The sequence below is a fragment of the Sycon ciliatum genome, chromosome 9 (genome assembly GCF_964019385.1).
Source record: "Sycon ciliatum chromosome 9, ocSycCili1.1, whole genome shotgun sequence".
NCBI classification, from domain to species: Eukaryota; Metazoa; Porifera; class Calcarea; order Leucosolenida; family Sycettidae; genus Sycon; species Sycon ciliatum.
The window spans coordinates 22,173,178-22,193,414 of NC_088651.1; the positions used below are offsets into that span (position 1 = coordinate 22,173,178).

Here is a 20,237-nt window from a genome sequence, read left to right on the forward strand (position 1 = left end):
ACACATACATACACACACACACACACACACACACACACACACACACACACACACACACACACACGGTAAGACCGGTAACTAACGACCACCCCTTGGGGCCAGAGAAAGCAGTCTTAAGTGGCAGGTGGTCCTTAGTTAGAGGTTTGAACCGCACAACCATACATGAATGTGAGACTGTCCGCGCCTGACAAAGTGGTATGTAGCACCAGGCTGGTTGTTAGTCACGGTGGTCTTTAGTTACAGGTTTTACTGTAGTACCAGGCTGGTTGCTAGTCACGGTGGTCTTTAGTTACAGGTTTTACTGAAGTACCAGGCTGGTTGTTAGTCACGGTGGTCTTTAGTTACAGGTTTTACTGTAGTAGCAGGCTGGTTGCTAGTCACGGTGGTCTTTAGTTACAGGTTTTACTGAAGTACCAGGCTGGTTGCTAGTCACGGTGGTCTTTAGTTACAGGTTTTACTGTACATACACACATACACACTCATACTCTTGCCCATCACTGAAGCGAAGATAGCGAACGAACTACGTTAGACATAGCAACTTGTGCTGGGATTACACCATTCAACACGCACACACAGACACAGCACAAAGAAACACACCAGTGCTCAACATGTTGCTATGTGGCAGGCGCTATCATGCAGACGGTACAGGCAGAAACGTCATGCAGCATGGCATGGCTTCCAACAGCAGCAGCTTTCACCAACCCCACACGCGGAACCGAGTTGCCAGCAACGGTCCACATCTTCTTACCGGGATGGCAAAGTAGCATGCATGTGTGTCCGCACTGTGGATTCAGTTTCCTTTCGCACGTATTGCCGCATGAGTGAGGTGTCAACCACTCATCAAACTCTGGGTCGCGCTGCTGTCCGCAGTAGCAGAAGTAGAAGGAGGGTAGCTGTGTGCGAGGGTACTCGTGACGGCATTTAGGACTACATCAGAGTGGAACGGAGAGGGAGGGAGAGAGAGAGAGAGAGAGAGAGAGAGAGAGAGAGAGAGAGAGAGAGAGAGAGAGAGAGAGAGAGAGAGAGAGAGAGAGAGAGAGAGAGAGAGAGAGAGAGAGAGAGAGAGAGAGAGAGAGAGAGAGAGAGAGAGAGAGAGAGAGAGAGAGAGAGAGAGAGAGAGAGAGAGAGAGAGAGAGAGAGAGAGAGAGAGGGGGGGGGGAGAGGGGGAGAGAGACACACAGACAGACAGACAGACAGAGATGGCAAGCCCGTGAGAACAGAGACAGAACACAAACAGTACACACCAGTGCACTCATTGAGAGCGATCAAGGTCTGAAAACCCAACCACCCAACAAAATATTTTAGTAAACATTTTTTAAATCTTCACAACAAAATGACGCGGACAATTTTTGTAGTTACAGTAGACATCCTGTTGTTGGAGCGTATTCCCAACACCACATGCCCAGCCATGAATGTACAGCAACACAGCAAAACCTGCCTACAGTCCATTCATCGGAAACTGGCCCGCTGGCTTTTGAAAGTCCGATTTGGGCCGAATTGAGGATCAAAAACCCACTTAAAATCTCAAAAATCTGGGTTTTGGATCTGCTTCTCCACACATATACCTGTCCCAATTTTGTAAAACCTGGCTGAATTTCTATTTCTCTGTTCTTGGACTTTTCTGGCCTCAAATGTGGCTAGGAGTAATTGCACGGGTCACACAATGCAGGATGTACTGTTGTTTTCACGATATCTACAACTATGTACAGGAGACATCAAAAAGTTAGGGTGCCAGTTTCCAATGAATGGACTGTAGGCGACCACTCGGATCAGGCGACCACCTGTCCTAGAAGACCACTGCAACCAGGACCAAGGGATGCGATTTCCAGTCAATTGACCCTGGATACGGAGACCACCTGGCAACGGAGACCACGTTTAGAAGGTCCCTTGGAGCAGTCGTCTTAGACCGGTTTCAGTGTCATAAACAGGGGTACAGTATCCACGAACACAACACCTAGCTTGCATCAACACGTACCATGCCCAAAAGGAAGGGCCTTCAGCAGCAGCAGCAGCAGCGCCGCCATCACCAGCGTTGGCCGACCTGTTGACAAACACTCCTTCCTTGGCCCACTTCTGAGCGCACTGCAGATGCAGACTGCCGAAGCAGTTGCCACAGTTCCAGATCTGCCCGCGCGCGCGAGTACCGTTGGCCAGGAGTAGGGAGGACAAGAATAGATACACGGGCACACACACACACACACACACACACACACACACAGAAAGACACACACACACATACACAGAGCACGACATACAGACAAACAGACACACGGAAAGACAGACTGACTCGCACATGACACTGAACTTCCACAAAGAGTAAACACATGAGCAAAGAGATGACAATGCAGCACTGGCAGACACGGTCACTGAACCAATCCTTTCCCCAACCTCACTACGTCAAACGCACTAAGGACCAGTCAACAGCCTTACCGCGTCCTTTCTCTTGATGGTCTCGATACAGACTAGGCAGACATTGCCTCGCTTGCTGCACGCTTCAGAAAGCATGTGCAGCGTGGCGTCCACTTTCAAACTCTCCGCTCCCAAGCTAGGGTCAGCTGGCAGGTCAGCATCAAACAAGCACACAACGAAAGAAAGATAGAACCAGTGATGCAACGAACCAGGCTTTACGGACACATACCACCCAGTAGTATGGGTCTAGTCCTGACTAGAATACACCATACATGGGAACAGGGGGAAATCCCCCGCCATCAAGCAATGTAAACAGTGCTGTCATCATACGGGTACACGCACACACGCGTGCGCGCGCACGCGAACACACACACATACGCACACACACACGCACACACACAAACACACACACACACACACACATCTCTCACCATCCTTTGCTTGCTGGTAGAGCTTCAACGTCGAGTTCAGAATAGCCGCATCGTGTCTACCCGTTGCCATGGACACATCGGCGTCCTCATCATCATCCTCATCCGACGAGCTGCTAATGGCACCTTCCGTCTTCAACTGCGAAACCATGGCGACGGTGCGCTGCTGCACAGCAGCCGCCTGCTGTTGTCGTGACGATCCCAACGCGGACGCGGGCGGTGACGGCAATACGGATGCTGACGCCAATGCAGTCGCCCTTCCCGAAGCAGTGGGGACATCGGCCCCGGAACCGGACCTGTTCCCATCGTTGCTGCTGCTGGTCCCGGGCCGTTGTGGGGCGGATAGCCCCGGAGGGGGTCGAACACGTGCACCTGGACCTGGTCTCCCTTCGCCACGACCAGGGGGCTGAGGGATATCAAAAAACAAACAGCAGTGACAAAAGCAAAAGTGAAATCTTGAGCAGATTACAACATCTACATCACTGAGAAAGATGTTGAACTTCTTCAGTCTTCATTCACCATGCGCTCTGAACTGACTAACGCACTCTCCGTCCAACTCTCACACACTCTCTCAACAAAGGACCAGTTATAGGTATTCGATACTAATAGTTCCTCCTGGCAGCTGCTCCTTGCGACAGTACTGCTCACATTTTTGAAATTTATATTTCTGAATACTGTATAAGCAGAAATATTCGTCTGGAATTTAATTTCGTCTTTTTCGTCCAAGGAGCTTTTGGACTAAATTAAATGTAGGACGAATATCGATTTGTCCAGCGTTTCTATACACTCTTATGATCTATGGACGAAATTTTCAACCGGACGAACTCCTTTTCTTTGGAGTTGGACGAAATTATTGACCGACGAAATTTTCTGCCTCTACAGTACCCAATGTCCGGAGTGCTAATAATTAGCTGCTTCGTAATTGTTAGGTCACATCAGTGGAGCTGAGAATCACTGGGACATGTAGATCTGAATACACATGCAGGTGCATGCCGCGCCAAACCTGAGAGCACTACAACAATCACAAAGGCAGTGACTCCTAGTCTGTCCCCACAGGATAACGCGATTCCGTGGACGCGCAATTTTCCACGTTATCAACTTTCATTCGCGCTTTCGAATTTTTTTGCTCAAACCCGCGATATCCATGGGAATGTACAAGGTAATAGTGCATGATGTTGAAGATGTACAGTTGCGCTCACTGTTCCGTTTACATAATTGTATGTGTACATGTGTACGTCCAGCCGCATTCGTTACACTTCCAGGGTGTCAAGCGCCGGCCGTGGAAGTTGGGAGCGCCAGCTTTGCACGTTGGGTCGGGTTTCAGTGAGCGCAACTGTAGTACAAAGTCGTACCCGGCCACGAGTTTGTACAACAAAGTTGCATACTTGCATTTGCACGAAACTGTACGCTAAAGTTGTAGCGATGACAGGCAACCCGTACGTGCGTGCATATCGACCGCACTACAGTGGTCCCTCTGTAATCCGGCACCATTCGTGCTACAGAAATTCTGCTGCATTCGGGAGGGTGCTGGATTAGAACATCTGATTTACGCCTGCATTGTGCGTAAAAAGGACATTTTGGTAATTGAAAATTAGACGACAGCACTATACCGCATATTAGGCCTGTTTTCGCCCGCATAATTATGCGCATAATTTTAGGATTTTTGTCCGTGTTATTCTGTGTGGACAGCCTAGTCCACACAGCTCAGGTAGTAATCTGGCTGCATAGACAGTCTCTGACAAATCTAGGTGGTATTCGGTGCATGCAAACCAGTGTATGCCAGGGGCGTCGGCAGGTATTCGACATTGGTGCGGCCGCACGAGTAGGTGGGGGTCCGGGGGTCCTCCCCCGTAAAAATGTTAGGGAAATTGGCCCGAATAGCCCATAGTTTATTGCTTCAAAAGTCACAAGATAAAATTATTGGTGCGGCTTTGGCCGGACCTGCCGCACCGGTTCCGACGCCCCTGTATGCAGTAGTACCGTGGGACTCCGAAGAACTGACGGTCAGCCTCGTAGCGTACGCCGCTCTTATCTTTCATGTATTACAGTCTATGCCAGGACCGCCCGAAGCAGTTTTCAACTGGTCCGGTCGTACCAAAGTCTTACATACAGTGTGTGTATAATATGGCGGGGACCGTATGCCCTTCTCGGCAGTAAACATGCGTTGACAGCTAAAAAGTTGGTACGGTGATAACCTGACCAACCGGACCGGTTCCGGCGGGCCTGTACGCACAATTGAGTCACCGTGTATACAGTAAAATCTGTCAAGGCGACCACTCGGATAAGGCGACCACCTGTCCAAGAAGACCACTGAAACCAGGACCAAGGGATGCTATTTCCAGTCAAATGACCCTGGATAAGGAGACCACCTGGTAACAGAGACCACGTTTTGCTGGTCCCTCGAGCGGTCGTCTTAGACAGGTTTCACTGTACATTGGTTTGATGTGCTTGGTGTAATTCAAGCCTGGTCGCTCTGTGGCACCCGGCAGCACTGTAGTGCAGCGTGATGAGATATCCTTGCTGTAGTGTATGTGCTGATGACGATACACTCAGGGACATTTCTTACGTCATCATTATCGTATTGACGTCACACCATGCGCAGATCATTTTAGTATGTCTGCCTTTTCGTATTGACACACGTGTCTCCTTGTTCTTGTTCCGTTGACTTATTTACTTGCGATTGCAGTTGGTCTTCTTCTAGTCTCCATGTAATCGATCATAGAATAAACCGAACCCCGTCTCTAGCTGAGACACTACACTTGCATGCTGCCGCGACAGAGGCAAGCAGGGGACATAGTCAGCTGTGTAGTGAATCTAGATGTGTAGTGATTCCACTGTCAGTTTTCTCAAGTGTTGCAAAACAAACCTAGAAACGACAATGAAGATGTCTCCAATTAATTTTATTCATGGATGGATGGAGAGTCCCTTCTGTAGGGCTTCATATTTTTTATCTAGCTTGAAATTCTTTCTATCTAGATCGAATGCCAGACTACACGACTCTAATTTAACAAAATTTCGGTGCTTTCAGCGCATTTCTGGTGGTTTGCCCTCGTAGCTAAATTTTTGAGCACCTAAAATTTCTGAAATTTAGAGTACTCGTACAATTCTTCCAATCAAGTCGGGTGAATTCCGCCTCTACAGCTCAGATCAGGGATTATTTGCACCACTCACCCTAGATTGGCCACGACCACGACCTCGCCCGCCACCAAGATACAGCGGCGGTGTGCTCATTGTACACTCAACTACAATTGTGCAAACTTTACACACCTACAAAGGTATGTACATCTCGTTGCCTGAGCGGGGGTAAATCTTTTCGACCTCTCCGGCCCGGAGGATGTGCAGGTTGTTCTCAAAACAATTGAAACCAACTCGAAATCTCAGAGAGCGACAACAACAAACAACAAAACGACGTGCACTGAACGAGTCAAGACAAACTCAAAACAGACAAAAGAAAGTGACGAGCTAGCCATGCCTAGCCACTCGATCGTTTTTCAAAACAATTCAAAAACTTTTCATGCAGCAATATCAAGACAAGAGTGTTTTATGGACTCTTGCCGTCTTGGCAATATCTATAAAAAAAATTAAAGATTTCTACGAGTGATCGTGAATAGCCTGGACACGAAAATAAAGATAGAGGCCCATGCCCACTGCACTACGAAACAAGTACAGTACGAGTACAAGTAGTGTAGCACTGGCTGTGTGTATTTGCTGTGTACGTGATGTGATAAGGCGCGCATGCGCGCCTGGGCTCGTGGCTGGTTTTGCATGCTTGCTGTGCTGGACTAGGTCCGAGAATGTGAGCTCTCTTTTCCTTGTCTTTCTGTTCCTTGATTATTACAATAACTGTACGAACCTGAGTAATGCTGTGTGTGGGCCCTTAGGGCCAGACATAACAATTGGCGACGAAGATGGCAGGACGCAACTCCAGATTAGAAATTTTCGAAACTGGGGATTTTGACGAGTATGCAGAGAGACTCAATTTTCATTTTCTGGCTAATGACATTGGCCAAGTTGCAGACGATGCAACCGAGACAGTACAGACAGCGGCAGACAAGAAAAAGTGCGCCGTGCTGATTAGTCAACTATCCGGTCAGGTTTATTCCACACTGAAGAATTTGTGCCTCCCAGATAAACCAGGGCAGAAGAAGTTCGAAGAGTTGCTGAAGCTCCTCTGTGATTATTTCAAGCCCAAGATTAGTGTAGTTGCTGCTACCTATCAATTTCAGAAAACCCTGCAGAAGGAGGGCGAGTCTGCGATCATGTTCGCGGCTCGATTGAAACGGGCAGCCATGGACTGCAAGTTTGAAGCTTATCTCGACAGGGCCTTGCGTGACCAGTTCATCACTGCGATCGGTTCTACCAGCACGACGAAGGAAATCCTGGCGAAGGCTGAGGAGACGACAACATTTCAGCAGGTTGTCGACATGGCCACGGCTCATGAGACAGCTTTCCGCGAGTCTGAGAAGTTTTCAACGCAGGTTCATGCAGTACGCGGAGAGCCGGGGCTCGCCGACAACGCCACGTTCAAATCTGACAAGCCCTGTTTCCGCTGTGACAAGCTGGGACATCGACCGGATGAGTGCCACTTCAAATCTGCGAAGTGTCGTGCTTGCGGCAAACTGGGACACATCGAACGAGCCTGCCTAAAGAAGAAAGCGGCCAGGTCCGTCAAGCATGTCGGGACAACATCAAACCCCGGTGAGCTTGTTCCTTGTAATGATTCTGTACCGATGTTGAATGTGAATGCCACCATGAGTGACAGAGCTGTAGCACCGTACACTACGCCTGTCGAGCTAAATGGGGTCCAGGTGCACTTGGAAATTGATACGGGTAGCACCGTCACACTGCTAGGAAAAAATGATTTTCTGAAATGCAATGGCTCCGTGTCTGAGCTGGTACCGTCCAGCATCACCCTATCTACATACACAGGAAATCCAATCAAATGTCTGGGTGAAATCGAAATGAAAATGGCTTTGGGTGGTGTAGAGGAGAATGTTCTGGTCAGAGTTACTGAATGTGATGGTCCGTCTCTCTTAGGCCGGGATGTCTTGTCCAGATTTACTTTGCCATGGAAATCTATATTCAAAGTGGGCACTGGCGGGCAATCCACTACCGATTTCGTTAAGAAATACCCGAATCTGTTTGACAACTCCACTGTGGGTACGGTGCAAGGGGTGCAAGTAAAGCTGCACGTGTCAGATGAACAACCGGTCTACAAACGAGCAAGACCAGTACCTCTAGCAATTCGACAGCGGTACATCGACGCGTTGAACAAACTCGAGGCTGATGGGGTGATTGAGAAAGTGACGCATTCCGAATGGGCCTCACCAACGGTACAAGTAGAAAAACCAGGAGGAGGATTACGGATTTGCGCAGATTACAGTGGGACTATTAACAAGCATTCAGAATGTGAACAGTACCCACTCCCCACCCTCGAGGAATTGTTGCACAAGTTGGGCCCGGGAGGGAAGTTTACCAAACTCGACTTGTCCCAAGCATACCACCAGCTAGAGGTAGCACCGGAAAGCAGGAAATACACCACCATCAACACAATTCAGGGCCTGTACCAGTACAAACGCTTACCGTTTGGTTTCCACAGTGCCGTATCCATTTTCCAAAGGGTAATGGAAGAAACCTTGGTTGCGCTACCAGGCAGCGGCGGGTACATTGATGATGTGCTGTGTACCGGGGAAAATGATGAAATCCATGAGGAAAACGTGGACCGGGTACTCCATCGACTGGATGAGAAAGGTTTCAAATTGAATCCGGAGAAATTCTGTTACATGGCTGAGGCACTCTCTTACTTAGGTCACACGATCAGTGGGCAGGGCGTCTCCCCTTCAACAGCCAGGATACAGGCACTGAAAATGGCCAAACCACCACAGAATGTTGCCGAATTGCAATCTTTCATCGGTTCTGCAAATTTCGTGCGGAAGTTTGTGCCTCATTTCGCAGAAATTGCAGCTCCTTTGTACGACCTCTTGAAAAAGGGTGGGAAATGGCACTGGGAGACCACTCACGAGCAAGCTTTTGGCAAATTGAAAGATGCTATGTGTTCAGAAGCCCTACTGGCACACTATGATTTACAAAGGCCAACAGTGTTGCAAGTGGATGCTTCGGGAGTGGGCCTTGGCGCAGTCCTACTGCAGAAGCAGGAGAATGGCGAATTACGACCGATCGCATTCATGTCGCGTAAGCTGACCCCAGCAGAGTCACGCTATGCTCAAATTGAAAGAGAAGCATTGGCTGTGGTGTTCGGAGTGACCAAATTTCGCCAGTACCTACTCGGTAGAGAGTTCATAGTGGTCACTGATCATCGGCCACTCTTGAAGTTACTGGGAAATCACGAGGATGTCCCCACTCTCGCCTCTAATCGAATCAAGAAATGGGCATTGCAACTGGCGGCATATGATTACGAAATGCAGTATCTCGCGGGGAAAGAAAACGTCCATGCGGATTTTCTCTCGCGACAACCAATGCAATCTGTGTCACCGAGCGAGGAGGAGACCGTCACGGTACAGGTCTTGCTTATCGAGAACGACTCAATAATCAAAGCAGCTGTGGTGAGAGCAGAATCGGCAAAGGATTCTGTATTGGCTAAAGTAATTCGCTATACGGTTCATGGGTGGCCTGCTGAAATTGAGGAAGACCTCAAGGCATATGCTAGCAAGAGAATGGAATTGTCTGTGGAGAATGATATCTTGTTATGGGACAACCGGGTGGTGATTCCTAACTCACTTCGAATGCTCTTGCTACGAGATCTGCATGCAGAGCATTTTGGCATGGTGAAAATGAAGCAAGTGGCCCGGCGCTACTTGTGGTGGCCCAATATTGACCAGGATATAGAATCTAAAGTCAATGCGTGTTTGCAATGCCAAGAGAATGCCAAATGCCCACCGGCAAAACCCGGTGTTTGGTCATGGCCGACGGGTCCATGGAAACGGATACACATTGATTTTGCCGGGCCATTTCTGGGAAAAATGTTCTTGGTGGTGGTAGATGCTTACTCTAAGTACTTGGATGTAATACCCATGGCTCATGCAACCAGTGCGACCACGATTTCTGCTTTACGCCATCTGTTTTCTGTGTTTGGTTTGCCTGAGCACTTGGTTACAGATAACGGCAGTCAGTTCACGAGTGCGGAATTCCAGGCGTTCCTGGATGGCAATGGCATTCTACACACAACAACGGCACCAGGTCATCCAGCAACTAATGGCCTCGCCGAACGCTACGTTGGCGTCTTCAAGCAGAAGATGAAAGAAATGTCGAATACTGGTGAACCACTCAACGTCAGGCTCGACCGGTTTCTCTTAGCGCATCGAACAACGCCGACCACCAGTGGGAAGACGCCGGCGGAGCTGTTAATGGGCCGGCAACCGAGAATCCGGCTCAGTGCATTGCGGCAGTCTGAGAGTCATCGGCAGGTCAAGGTGTACCAGGAGAGCTTGACTACGCCAAAGTTTAACACCGGTGACGCTGTGTTCGCCCTGAACTTTGGTCGTGGAGCAACTTGGGTACCAGCTACTGTAGTGCATGTCCACAGCCCTCACAGTTTCGGAGTACAGGTGGATGATGTCGTCTGGAAGCGCCATAGGGACCAACTACGACCGCGGGCGGTGCAGTTTGGCCAAGTACCCGTTTCGTCTTCTGCGGACCAGGCGGTCGCACAGCTGCCTACACCGACCAGTGACCCGCCGACAGTGCTAGATTCTCCTCTACCACTTCCGGACGCTAGCAGCAACAGTAGCACTGTCAGGCCGGATGATACGCTAGCACCAGCAGCAGACGCCGTTGGAGTCGAGACGGCTCCCAGTGTTGTTGCACCGGCACCCTTGCGTCGCTCCGACCGACATGTCTCCGCGCCCAAGCGCTTGATTGAGAACTGCTAAGTATCCGTACTATTGCCTTTGAGTATGTATTGCTTGTCCTGTTACTTTGATCTGATGCGGCCTGAGAGTAGGAAGTGGACATTTCTGGGCCAGATGAATATTCTACATGTAGGTCATGACGAACAGTCTTCACATAAGATTGTTTTCGTTTAATTCATTGAAACATTTGCATGGTTCCTTTTCCGATCTGATCTAATTCCCCAACGCTATGCAATATTGGCTGACTTTATCTGTCATTCCTACCTCGATCTATAGCTCAGCTCTCATGGACTATTCTGGAAGCTGCAGTAACTGTTATAAGTATATGTGTGCAATGTTTTTGAACTTTTTTGCTTTTGTATTATCTGGCCGTGTAGTGTCAACAGCTATATCTGTCGGCGCCAAATTTGAGTGCCTCTTTGCTTATGTTATAATTTTACCCCGGGAAAAATTCTTGGGGGGCGATTGCTGTGTACGTGATGTGATAAGGCGCGCATGCGCGCCTGGGCTCGTGGCTGGTTTTGCATGCTTGCTGTGCTGGACTAGGTCCGAGAATGTGAGCTCTCTTTTCCTTGTCTTTCTGTTCCTTGATTATTACAATAACTGTACGAACCTGAGTAATGCTGTGTGTGGGCCCTTAGGGCCAGACATAACAGTATTACATTTTTTCATATCTTTTTGTGTCTATTGACTATTGTATGGCCTAATCCTTCATCTTTCCAAATAATATTTTACTCAAAATTCAAAATTCTCATGCGACATGGTACCACAAAACTCGTTGAAATGCCTCCCAAGAAAAGGCTATAAACAAGGCACCGACACGAGGAGAAACTACAACAGCCCAGCTGTCAACTGCAACAAGAAAAAACTTCATCAACCTGACTGACTTGACTCTACACGCGGCGAAAAATTATTTTACTCGAAATGTCCAGAAATAGCAATTCACCTCGTACATGAAAAAATGTCATTGAGCCAACGACACTACTAGTACATTTTTTGTACAGTAACTGAGTTGGCAACACCACGGCCACACGTGTGTGAGTGCACCAGGAAGTCATACAACTCCCTGGTATGGCATATGTGCGTGTGTGCGTGCGTGCACATATCATGTGCACGCACGCACACACGCACATACACACGCCACACACACACCTTGAAACCTTGAACTGCCACCTATAAGGCTATAGCCTAGTAAAGGTGATGCAGTGCCTCAAAGAGGCAAGGAGGGCAGAGTTACTTCTTGCATTTGTGTTGAGCCAGGTACTGGAGACGTGTGAACTTCCTAGAGCAGGTCGGGCATGGGATGGTGCGGCGCTCGGAGCCAGAGCTGCATGTTCTGCGGTTGCAGTTGTGCCGGCGGTGCCCAGCTTTGCTCCGGAAACAGCGGTAACAGGTGTGGCAGTGGTTCTGACAATGGCTGCAATCAGGTGGGCGAGGTGCAACTATCTCTGAAACTGGAGCGTCGTCAAGGCTGGGAGAGCAGCTGTGCACAGCAAATCCACCTTGGCTAACAAACCAACGATGGCACGTTTCGCACAACACAGCACCGGCCTGTTCATGTATCGGCTTCAGTCGCTCTTCCCTGCATTTGTGCCGCCGAAGTCCGCTTTCACTGGCGAAGAGTCGCTCACAGATCGCACAACACACTGACTTGGCTGTCGTTTCAAGGCGTAAGCGCCGTGCAACAACACACACACACACACACACACACACACACACACACACACACACACACACACACACACACACACACACACACACACACACACAAACACCCCCCCCCCCCCCACACACACACACACATTCTGCCGCACAGTCACAACTCCCAGCAAGCTCTCTAGCTGTGTAGTAGTAGTAGTCAGTTTATTAGTCTAACAATAAACAAACCTCTGCACTGCATATACAGGTGATACTGCATGGAGGCAACGGCAATCGCAAAGCGCAGAAAATAAAGATACCCGAGCAAAGCCGGAACGAAAATAATTATCAGCATCAACTCAAGGAAATCATCAGGTCAGCTGTTCTTCCAAGCAGAAAATAATATAAGTTGTCATAACGACGTAACGAAGTAATGTATGCACCGCACAGTGCAAAATAATATAAGTTGTCATAACGACGTAACGAAGTAATGTATGCACCGCACAGTGCACGCAACGAGAAAAGCATGCATACCTTTGAGCAATGCCGGACTATTCCTAAACAGCCTAAATAATGTGGGGAACTATGTGCAAAGCGCAAAAATGTCAAAAAAAAACAAGCGCCCGTACATACGAGCACGCGCACACACACACGCGCGCGCGCACACACACACACACACACTCTCTCTCTCTCTCAACTTCAGTAACTGCAAAACTACACAGGATTCACGATCAGCACAAAGATCACAGGAGGCAAATTAGAGCAAAAAAGGCCTGAAAGAATAAAAAATAAAAACTGCACCTGTCAGAACGGAGGCAAGGTTAGGTTAGGAAAATGAAAATGTCTATAAATTATTAAAATCCCCAGACCGAAAGCGCCCACTGCACCGTAGCAGGGAGGATGGTTGCATAATATACGGTTAAAACTCTGTGAATTGTGGAAGAAAACACCACGATCGTTTTGCAGTAAAAAAATACTCTTAATAGTCTCATTATGACAATGGTGGCGTGGTGTAGTGAAGGGTAAGAAGGAGACCATTCGTGAATGGAGTGCGTAAAGGAAACCACGCTATGCCGGGTCTCAACAGGAGTGAAAAAAGTCTCTCGAGCACGACTCAGCGAGGACGAAAAGAAAGCAGGAAAAAGACACGCGTTATAACGCACGTACGTGCGAAGTAAACAAAGGTCGAAGCATTTCCCCCAGGCCGTAGGTGATCGGAATGATCCCTAACAGACACACCGGCCGGCGTGCGCCGAACGGCTGCCAGTACTCACGTCGGGCACGCGGATTCCAGGCTACGGATATGGTGTAATCTGCAACATTCTGATTTCTGACCAAGGTGTGGGGGTGACTTGGACTAGCTTTTGTTAAACTAACCATCGCGAGCGGCGGTGATGTAGCCAAATCCGCCTACAATGCGTCCGAAAACCTGCGGAGAGACTTGCGAATGGAACGCTTCAGAGACTGTGACAGACCTGGAAGCAAGATGAAGGAAAGATGAATACACAGAGGAGGAGATTCAGGGCAAGTTCGATTCTTACAACCTAGAACTGAACTACTAGTATAGGAAAGGGAGAAAAAACGGGTGCAGCAAGGCTGTGGTCACAGATGTACTTTTTTTGGCAGCACCGCCAAAGCGTAACTTACGTCTCCTCCGTTGCTGTGGCAACGGAGGAGGCATATGTTGCGCTTTGGCGGAACGCTTGGATTTCACTGCGCCAAAAAAATGCGAGCGGAACCTGCATGGTGATGCCTTTGATGTGCTACTAGTACCACTGGCGTTGTTTGGTTGCTGTTTGGCGTTTCTTTTCATATTGTTCTTCTTTGCCAATGTAGTGTGCGTTCTGGATATCTCGCAAACGATACTGCATCGTTATGAGGGGGTGATTGGCGAGGAAATCCGTCTCCAATTCCTTGCCGGGGCCCGACCGCGGACAAGGAGAGACGAAGTTTCTCTCTCCAAGCAATACGTCCACCAGAGTACGCAACACTACGACGGTAACCAGGGAGTAGTAGAGTACTCTGCCACTCCCTCACTGCAACTCCAGGCATCCACACTACAATGGTCGATGATGGATCATGGAGAAGGCACTGACACTCTGCTATACAACCGTTCGAATTCGATATCAATGTGAACTAAAACTAAAAATACAGCCGTACTGGGGTGCCCCAAATCCATGAGAGTGCATGACAGCCTACACAGGAGCTAGGAGACATTCAGCAGAACCCTGAGTACCTCAATCAATATAAGGAAATGACGGCGCGCTCCCAGGGTTACACCCCTCCCCGAAAAAAAGAGCCAATGTTGTTCCAATCATCGTGTCCAACAGCAAAAGAAATAGATGGTGGTTCACTGCCCTGGCCATAATCCACCAATGGGACGCATGCATGCATTTCCCGCCACCGTTCGGTTTTGCAGGGCAAGTCCCCTGCAACCGTACACACTGTGATACCAGCTCTGCATAAAAAGTATTAAATGAACTTTGTACAGTCATACTGACATAAATGTACTAGAACGGGTTGTTCCTGCCACAACTGGGGCAACTTGCCCCGCAAAAGGATACTGTAATTTCACAAATTTTCGGTACTTTCAGTGCATCTGTTTCATACCTAAAATTTCTCAATACACCGAACAAACACTAACACACATAATCCAATAGGGAACTGCTTTTCTGTACCTAAAAGTTCTGTTCACCTAACCTGGCCTTTTGCCCTCATACCGAAAATATTGAGCACCTAAAATTTCTGAAATTAGAGTACCTCCCATTGACAAAATCCTCAGCTGAAGCACGGTAGTGAAGCGTCAAGTCACTACGTTGCCCAAATTCGTTTCATCTGCAGAAATGGGCGGCTGAAAAAAACTGAAAAGGTCCGTGTTGAAAACAATGGGCGATAACCCGGTGCAAGTCGCGTCTTGTACAGAGATGCACGTGATTGCAGTGTATTGTGCTTACCTCCCCGGCTGTTTCTTGTGATCTTCTTGGTCTCGGAGAGCGCACCAATGTCACTGGCCCCGCTGGTGCTGGGCAGCACGCCAGCAGAGGACTGAGTGTGGCTCAATATTGACGTGGAGGAGACTGTTGAGCGGACAGAGTACACGTCGCCACCATCCACGGATGTGAACATCGATTCCCTGTCCGAAGCAAACTGCACCACACTATTACCTACAGTGGATCAGAGAGAAACATCAAGAGAGGGAGTGAGAAAGGGAGAGAGAGAGAGAGAGTGTGTGTGTGTGTGTGTGTGTGTGTGTGTGTGTGTGTGTGTGTGTGTGTGTGTGTGTGTGAACAACGAGGGAGCGTCTTGAGTTCAAGTTCTGCTGTGGGTGTGGCGAGAGATATCGCAGACAGCAGGATCTGCAGCGGCATGAGGCCGGATGTTCTGCGGCGGGAGACTGCCGCGACGTCGTGATACTACCCCTTTGTTCCCCTCCTCATGAGGGCAGCTTAGCCGTTTAACGGCAGCTGTTTGTCAAGGTCAAGGTGTGTGTGCGCCCGTGCGCGCATATCGTATGTGAGCACAGGAGTGTCACATATGGTCCGACCGTGGGTCCGACCACGGTCGTACCACTTTTCGTCGGATGTGGTCCGACCAATTCATCCCAGAAAGCAATAAGAATTTCATAGGATCATGCACTTGTGATGTCCCCAGAGCCCCCCCCCCCCCCCCCCCCCCCCGGGAGGTGTATGTATTCATTGTGGAAACTATCCTAAGGTGATTGTGATGCCACCCCCACCACCACCACACACAAATACTTGCCGCCACACGCATAAACACTTGCTATTTCTCGTGTGCACAAACAACGTCTCGCCATCTCGCTGTGGAGAGGCACCACACCCCTGCAGGCACAAAGTCCGCACAACCATCACACAAAAATTCTGCTACTGCTCGTTTACAAACAACGTACCGCCATCTCGCTGCGGCGAGGCACCACGCCCGACGGCGGGCCGGAACACGGTGGCCGCCTCGTGTATGGACCTCTTGCTGATGGCCTCACACGCCTCACCATCGCCACCAGCCCCAGCAGCCTCGGTGGCAATGTCGCTCATGGACGAGCGCATCGAGCCGCTGGGAGTGTCGTAGAGCGGCGCGAGTCGCGTGTCCGAGGACGAGCTCGTAAGGCTGGAGCGGCTGCTCCTGCGGTTGCCGCCGTCCGCGGTGATGCTAGACGATGGCAAGGACAGGCAGTGCTTGATGGGCATCTTGTGCATCGAAGAAGATAGATCAGGCGCTGGAGCCTGCAGCACAACGGAGTACACACGCACACACGCACACACACACACACACACACACACACACACACACACACACACACAAGATTTTTTTTTATTTTTTTTTTATTTTTTTTTTTTTTTTTTTTTCTTATTTTTTTTAAATTTTTTTTTTATTATTTTATAATATCTTTTATAATATTTTATTACACGTAGGACTCACAAAATTCACAGTTCGCTTGAAACACAATTAGACTGGGTTCACCTTTTCAGCACCCACAGGAACGCCACCACCCTGCAAAGATCTAAGGCTTCAAGCAGGTGTCTTTAACATTACTCTTTATGCACACTGCACCTAGGTTGTGCGCACTACGCCAGGTCCCGCCTCAGGTCTGCGCCAAAATCTGACGTAATCCCGGAATATCGCCGTGACAGACACCCGTGCAGAAAAATTCAGAAGCTGCACGCCCTTGGTTTCATGAACTTTTTCTTGATGAGAGAGAGAGAGGGATCAGGCAGTAGACAGATGAAGTAAAGAAACAGTGACGACACAGTCAGTGACGTTGATGCACCATTAAACATAGGTTTACAGGACGCTGCAGCAAGCGGAATCCTGTCTGGATCAGGAAAATTTTCATGCACCGACCGTTTGCCGTAGAAAACTCACCGCAACAAGCGGACTAGGGGGGGGGGGGGGGGGGGGAGGGCCAAATCCGGTTTTTACCTGTCACAGGCGAACTCCGTACCATACCGTATGAACTTTTACATGTGTGTGGAGGATTTTAGCAGGTCACGGACATACATGTACCTTTTCTATGTGCATAAAGAAGCCTATTGACTTGATTGAAGCATAGAGCCAAAGATAACGTCGTGCTGATCAATTTGACACGCATACTACGGGTCTTGTATGCCTCCCTGTATCAAGAGGAATCCCTTCGTGCCAGGAGAGATTCCACTGCACCATTGGCATCCGGTAAAGACAGGTTTGGTTGTACTGGATAATTTATACCGGTAGCAGTTCGCCTTGAGCTGAACATGCCTTGTCCAAACTGAACAGCAGGGCATCAAGGGGTTGGAGTTCACGTACCAGTAACATTCACGATCGTGCCTTGTCCACACTGCACGACAGGGCATCGAGGGGTTGGATTTGGTTCATGGCCAATGTGGCTGAGTGTCCCATGCCGACACCGAACGGCATGGCACCAGAGGGTTGGATTTCACGCACCACTAACATGCATGAATATGCCTTGCCTAAATTGAGCAGCACGACATCAAGGGGTTGGATTTCGGCAGGGGCGTAGCTCGCAGGTCTCGTGGTGTGGTGACCAAGTACATGTACATGGACCACAGGAAACCTCATAGTCACCATTTTTCCGACTTCAACTATAATAGTACACATGACAGCCATCGTTGCGCATACATGTAGAGGCGACGGTTCGATACCGGAACGGCTTGACAGCCAAATCTGTATAGACCCAAACCGATCATCAGCGTTGATTTTTCACTCGAAATATGTTTGTGGAAGGAAACTGGCATGTTGAAGTTTGCTCTGGGGCCAGAGTCAATCGAACTGAGCCACTCCTTTGTGTTGACCCATTGCCTCCAAGTTGCCCAATTTTTCGCTTCAAATCAGAGGTGGCTCCAAACCGGACACGTTTTAGAGTGCACGTCAAATTCACTCTGGGTCTGAAATTAGGTAATTGCTATCGCTCCACGACGGCCAGTACAGAGTAACAATAAGCCTTATGTGTGCTTCCATTAGTTTTGATTGGTATGCGGTGCTATATTGGCGAGAGGCGAGCCGCTGTTTACCTGCGACAAGAAGTTGATTTCTCGAAAGTCGTAAAACTCAAGTCGCAGTGTGAAGCAACACGTCAAAAACTCACCTGCTTGGTATGGCGCTTCTGGTCATCGCAGGGCCATGAAATTTTGGCTCGGTGTATAACACATCGTAGTCTCACTGTGACATATGTTTTCTAATCGAAATACCAAGAGAGAAAGTGAATATTGAGTCCGTTCCGGTTTGCAACCTATGTCATATTTGAAACCGTCGCCTCTACACGATGAAGGTTTATCTAATACCGTACATGTACATGACTGGATAGAGTGCTTTATCTAAATGTCCATGCATGTACTTGTCTAGAGTGCTTTCACATCGGTCACGTGACCATACAGGACAGCCATGTTGGTTCCAACTCCACTCAACCGTCTTGCATCTAGGGGTCACGTGATGTCGGCCATGTTTATTCCACTGTCCACACTCCGCATGCCATGATCACTTTCTACACAACTGTAGTCATGTGACAAAGATGAGAACCACTCTATACTCATACAGGCATACATGTACACACGGCCACGGACACATGTTGTAACTATTGTCGACTAGGGCCCGGTGGATTCTGCCGGCAGAAAAAATTGGCAGAGTTCGGTACTTTTTCTGGTAAGTTTCATGCATGTTTGGTACGTGGATAAAAAAATGGAGCAGGATTCGAGGAATTGCCCGCCATAAGGTTTGTATGGTTCGGCCAATTTCACTGCTTTTCGAGCAGAATCTGCCACCTTTTCGAGCAGAATCCGCCGGTCCCTATCGTCGACACACTGAATAGCGTCGTAGAGCTTCACGACACGTACATCCCAAACTTTACGCTCTGAGGCCCTCAGTACCATCAAGTCATCAAAACCCACGGTGTGCAAAATCCCCGGAAGCAAAGCTAGACTTGACGGGCTATCGATGAATGCGGCGCTGGTTTGTCGATGGAGAACTAAGCCCAGCTTCTGTGAGCAACTACAAAACTACAAAACTGCAATGCTTGTTGTTTTCAATGTGTCTTTTAGCATGTGTTAATGATCAGTTGATGGCTGGTCTCGGGGAAATTATTTTTTCTCCAGCCCAAGTTTCTCAAGTGAGGAGAAACGGCGAACTTTTAAAATCCTGTGGCCCAATGTAGCCAACGCTTGATTAGAAGACCTGAGGACTACTTGTGAGCTACTGACAGTACTGTCCTTTGCCGCGAGCAGGGAGTATTGTTCTGCATTGGCAAAATGCTCGATGTGTGTTCAACTTACCGAATCAGAAGATGGGCTTGACTGCTTGAGTCCTTTCATTCCTTTCACCCCGCAACGCGGGGCCCGTCCAACATACAATGGCTTTGCCATAACCAGCTTTACTTCACCACGGGGAGGACAGGCACTTCAGGCATTGCGATGCATTCTCCTTGCTGGACAGCCGTCCGGCCAACGCCTACTACGACCTGGGTAGGGTCACTTCCTAAATCTGGTTGACACGACCAAGCCTCAAGATCACTACAGGAAGTAACGAGTCACGCAAGGTCGAACATCGATCGCGAAAGGGGATCTCTGTGCGGGTGTGACGGCCAGAGCAGACTACAATTTTTGTAGACTGCAGACTGCAGAGCTAGAGGGACGTGGGATCAGCTCCAGGGCCAAGGGATCATCGGAGTAGGTTTACAACTCACGTGGCGAGTGTGTGCAGTGCATGCAGCATGTCTGTGGTCGAGATCGAGAGTTGTAGTACGAGTAGAGTAGATCTACGACTCCGAGGAGTAGACTACGCTATACGAGTTGTACCAAGACGGCAAGAGTACATAACTTCTTCTTTTTTTTTCACTGTAAACAACCCCATATACTCTTGGTTGTACGGAGACTCGGACTCGGATCGGAGG

At 49.0% G+C, this 20,237-nt stretch overlaps 3 protein-coding genes across 3 annotated transcripts in view; 1 reads left to right on the forward strand and 2 right to left on the reverse strand.

Annotated features, from left to right (window-relative positions):
* Positions 1-6,342, reverse strand: part of LOC135825104 (NF-X1-type zinc finger protein NFXL1-like) — a 40,229-nt gene extending 33,887 nt beyond the window's left edge. Inside the window, exons 1-5 of the mRNA XM_065337840.1 lie at positions 6,009-6,342; positions 2,841-3,243; positions 2,431-2,555; positions 1,976-2,124; positions 749-927 (exon numbers count right to left, since the gene is read on the reverse strand). Coding sequence (XP_065193912.1) covers positions 749-927; positions 1,976-2,124; positions 2,431-2,555; positions 2,841-3,243; positions 6,009-6,068 — 916 coding nt within the window. The 5' untranslated portion in view covers positions 6,069-6,342. The remainder of the gene's footprint in view (positions 1-748; positions 928-1,975; positions 2,125-2,430; positions 2,556-2,840; positions 3,244-6,008) is intronic.
* A 403-nt stretch (positions 6,343-6,745) lies between these two features.
* Positions 6,746-10,726, forward strand: LOC135824351 (uncharacterized protein K02A2.6-like). Its single transcript, XM_065337084.1, has one exon. The coding sequence runs from the start codon at positions 6,746-6,748 to the stop codon at positions 10,724-10,726; it is 3,981 nt and encodes a 1,326-aa protein (XP_065193156.1).
* Positions 10,727-13,713: 2,987 nt separating this feature from the next.
* Positions 13,714-19,990, reverse strand: LOC135824614 (uncharacterized). The gene is made up of 4 exons (XM_065337348.1): positions 19,621-19,990; positions 16,251-16,581; positions 15,298-15,507; positions 13,714-13,818 (listed from the first exon to the last, which is right to left on the reverse strand). Exons 1-4 carry the CDS (start codon positions 19,708-19,710, stop codon positions 13,754-13,756), a joined length of 696 nt encoding a protein of 231 aa, XP_065193420.1. The 5' UTR covers positions 19,711-19,990; the 3' UTR covers positions 13,714-13,753.
* Between the last annotated feature and the right edge of the window lie 247 nt (positions 19,991-20,237).

Bases quoted from the DNA above. Each gene is read 5' to 3' on its own strand.
- LOC135824614 (XM_065337348.1), bottom strand. From the start codon at position 19,710: ATGGCAAAGCCATTGTATGTTGGACGGGCCCCGCGTTGCGGGGTGAAA. The intron at 16,582-19,620 runs GTAAGTTGAACA...GTTGTGCTGCAG, and splicing joins CAAGCCCATCTTCTGATTCG to GCTCCAGCGCCTGATCTATC. The intron at 13,819-15,297 runs GTAAGCACAATA...TCTTGCTTCCAG, and splicing joins CACAAGAAACAGCCGGGGAG to GTCTGTCACAGTCTCTGAAG.
- LOC135824351 (XM_065337084.1), top strand. From the start codon at position 6,746: ATGGCAGGACGCAACTCCAGATTAGAAATTTTCGAAACTGGGGATTTT.